This window comes from Acyrthosiphon pisum, unplaced genomic scaffold, assembly GCF_005508785.2.
Source record: "Acyrthosiphon pisum isolate AL4f unplaced genomic scaffold, pea_aphid_22Mar2018_4r6ur Scaffold_20592;HRSCAF=21494, whole genome shotgun sequence".
Classification (NCBI taxonomy): Eukaryota; Metazoa; Arthropoda; class Insecta; order Hemiptera; family Aphididae; genus Acyrthosiphon; species Acyrthosiphon pisum.
This window is the reverse complement of record NW_021769968.1, coordinates 93-2,957: the sequence shown is the minus strand read 5'-3', so window position 1 is coordinate 2,957 and position 2,865 is coordinate 93. Positions and strand designations below refer to the sequence as shown.

The following is a 2,865-nucleotide window of genomic DNA, read 5'->3' as shown; positions in this document are numbered from 1 at the left end:
AAAATCAAAATAATCAAAATACAAAAAAAATCAAAATAATTAAAATAGAAAAAAATCAAAATAGTTGATATACAAAAAATTTAAAATGGTTAAAATACAAAAAACATCAAAATAATTAAAATGGAAAAAAATCAAAATAGTTGATATAAAAAAAAAAATCAATCGGAGTCATAATCTGAAGAGCTTGTATCTCCTGTTCCTATCGTGAGAACATGACGTTCATCTTCTTCGGGTAACTCGTCCATAATTTCGTCAGTAATATGTTCCAAGTCCCAAAACTTGTCTTCCACCTTTTTTACGTGTTCAATAAAATTTTTCCACATATCCGGACTTACGTGTTCCACGCCTTTTTGCAACAATTCCATTACGTCTTTTAATTTGAAAGTTTTGTTATGGGTCCGGACATAACTTTTAACAGACGACCACGCGAGCTCGATTGGGTTGAGCTCGCAGTGATATGGAGGTAGTCGCAATACGAGTTTGCCGTTATCTTTTGCGAGCTCATCAATTACGTATGTGTCGTGCTTTTTTTTTATTTTTTTCACTTTTTTCATTAAATCAATTTTAATGATAGGATGAGTAACGACCTCACCTTTACTCTCGAGCCAATCTATTATAGCCTGTTTGTTCCAAGACATCACTGGTATTTTCTGTTTTTTTACCGAATGGTAAGAAGCATTATCCACGACGATGATGGCGTTCGGTTTTAGTAATGGCAGGGTCTTGACAAACCATTCGTAAAACGTATCGCCATTCATTTCGTCATGGTAATCCGCAGAATTGGTCTTGGATTCGAAACACAATAGGCCCCCCGGAACAAAACCGTCTGACGACCCGATGTGTAAAACTATGAGACGCTTACCTTTGCCCGAGGGTGCCTTTTGTCCTGTGGTGAGACCTTGCAGGTGTGCATCTCGTGTTGAGGTGACTGTTGTATCCATCGACGTTCTGCTGTGCGTCTCGCCTGCATTGACCCACGTCTCGTCTAAATAATATATGGGCCTGTTTTGTGCTCGGTAATGCCTTATTTTGAACAAGTAATTTCGGCGCCAAGTTATCAAATCTTCTCTTTCGAGAAGAGCACTGTTGCGATTTTTCTTGACGTACTCAAATTGTAAATCTTTCAATATTAATTGGAAAGACGTACGTTTAAGATTCGGTAATGAGTCGTCCTCGTTGATGGCAATTAACATTTTCGGAATTGTCGGCACCTCACGGTTCCTCCAGAAATTGTGAATTTTTTGCCTTATGGCATTTTTGTCGAATTCGTCAACTTTTTGGAGTATTGTAGGTCTTACTTTTTTTTTGTTTGGCGACGACACTGTACCCTCCTTCTTGTACTCACCCAATGTAGTTTGAATTGTACGTTGCCCAATACCAGTGGTTCTTGAAATGTCAGCGATAAGGTCCCTGAACCCCAATTTGGGCAGCGTTGGATTGTCGAGCTGTTGTTTGATTTTGTCTTTGTACACATTGATAATTATTTTCTTTTGAGCAGTGCCAACGAACTAAAGAAAAAAATATATATTTAAAAATTAAGAATTTGCAAATATAGGTAATAAAATTTAAAACAAAATAAATTAACTTAACTTATTTCTTAAAATGAATAATTTATTCGTTAATTTCACGTTAAGAAAGTAAGTTAACAGTTAACAGTTAACACTTACTTTTCCTCTTGGATTTTTTCAGGCAGGAGAAATATTTACGACGTCCTCCATGTTGTCCATGTTGTTCGTATAAAAAAAAACAATTACGTATTTAAACACGAAAAAACTGTGTGCGCGCAAAAATGATAATTGTATGTATGTATACGTAAACGCGTAATATTGTGATAACACTAGAGCACACGCTGTATACAAACACTGACACAGTTTCAAGGGCGGCGGCCTCGTCGGTGGCGGAGACGGCGGCCGCGACGGTAGCGGCGACGGTGGCGGCGGCCAGCGTTTGGGAAGGTTTAGTGGTGGGAATGCGCGAGATCGGACGAATTTTGGTCGCCGCCCAAAAGCGTTCTCTCGCCGGCGGGACTATACTCAAGGAGGGCCCTGTGGCGATACAAACTTCAATTTTTCAAATGAAAATTCCCCTTATTTTCGAAAATTTAAAAATATGCTTCGTAACTATTATATATATAATACGCTGGTCGTGAAACATATTTTGGTATAAATTTGTTTTCAGCAAACAATATTAAGCTTTGGAAATGTCCAATATCTTATAAATACGTATCCTTATTATTATATAGATTCTTAAGGTTAGTTACCATGTACCTAGGACCTACCTACTTATTATGTGTTCTTTGTAATAATTTTTATTCAAGTAGAAATACTAATGGGGAATCTCGTACTCTATTTTAAAATCATCAAAACTTAAAAACCGATTTTGCGTAAATTTTCCTGTTTTTCTATGAATTTATTTTTTTTTTGTTTTACCCGGTGTTTTAGATAATATTCACTAGAATAGGTACCTACGTTATCGGGGCCCCACAATGTGATTCAATTGCAGTGCACATTTAACACATTTTGCACGGTAACATAATATTACGTATTTACGTAGGTGCCTAAGTGTTACATTTTTCTTTTGCAGTTTTAACCACATGTACAAATATTTGGAAGCACATAAAATTCCGGAAAATAATTGATTATTATTCATAACAGTTGTAGACGTTTAGTCAACAGTACACATGAAATTTTTATCTTTTATCGACCTCACAGTTCCCAAAATATTTCGATTCTTTAAGCTATTCATATAGGAATAAAAAAATTTCAAATTTTATTAGATTTTTAAAAAATTTAATGATAAAACACGAAATTTGTTTAGAAAGTTTCTGATAGGTTGTTTTTAGTGGAAATTTAAAAGAAGTTGAGC

General features: G+C 35.6%; 1 protein-coding gene across 1 annotated transcript; it reads right to left on the bottom strand.

The window, feature by feature from the left end:
• Window positions 1–94: 94 nt before the first annotated feature.
• On the bottom strand, window positions 95–1,961 carry LOC103308939. Its single transcript, XM_029492022.1, has 2 exons — window positions 1,668–1,961; window positions 95–1,508 (listed from the first exon to the last, which is right to left on the bottom strand). The coding sequence occupies exon 2, from the start codon at window positions 1,191–1,193 to the stop codon at window positions 159–161; it is 1,035 nt and encodes a 344-aa protein (XP_029347882.1). The 5' UTR covers window positions 1,194–1,508; window positions 1,668–1,961; the 3' UTR covers window positions 95–158.
• Window positions 1,962–2,865: the final 904 nt, after the last annotated feature.

Coding starts and splice junctions, on each gene's coding strand:
- LOC103308939 (XM_029492022.1), bottom strand. CDS start 1,193: ATGTTAATTGCCATCAACGAGGACGACTCATTACCGAATCTTAAACGT.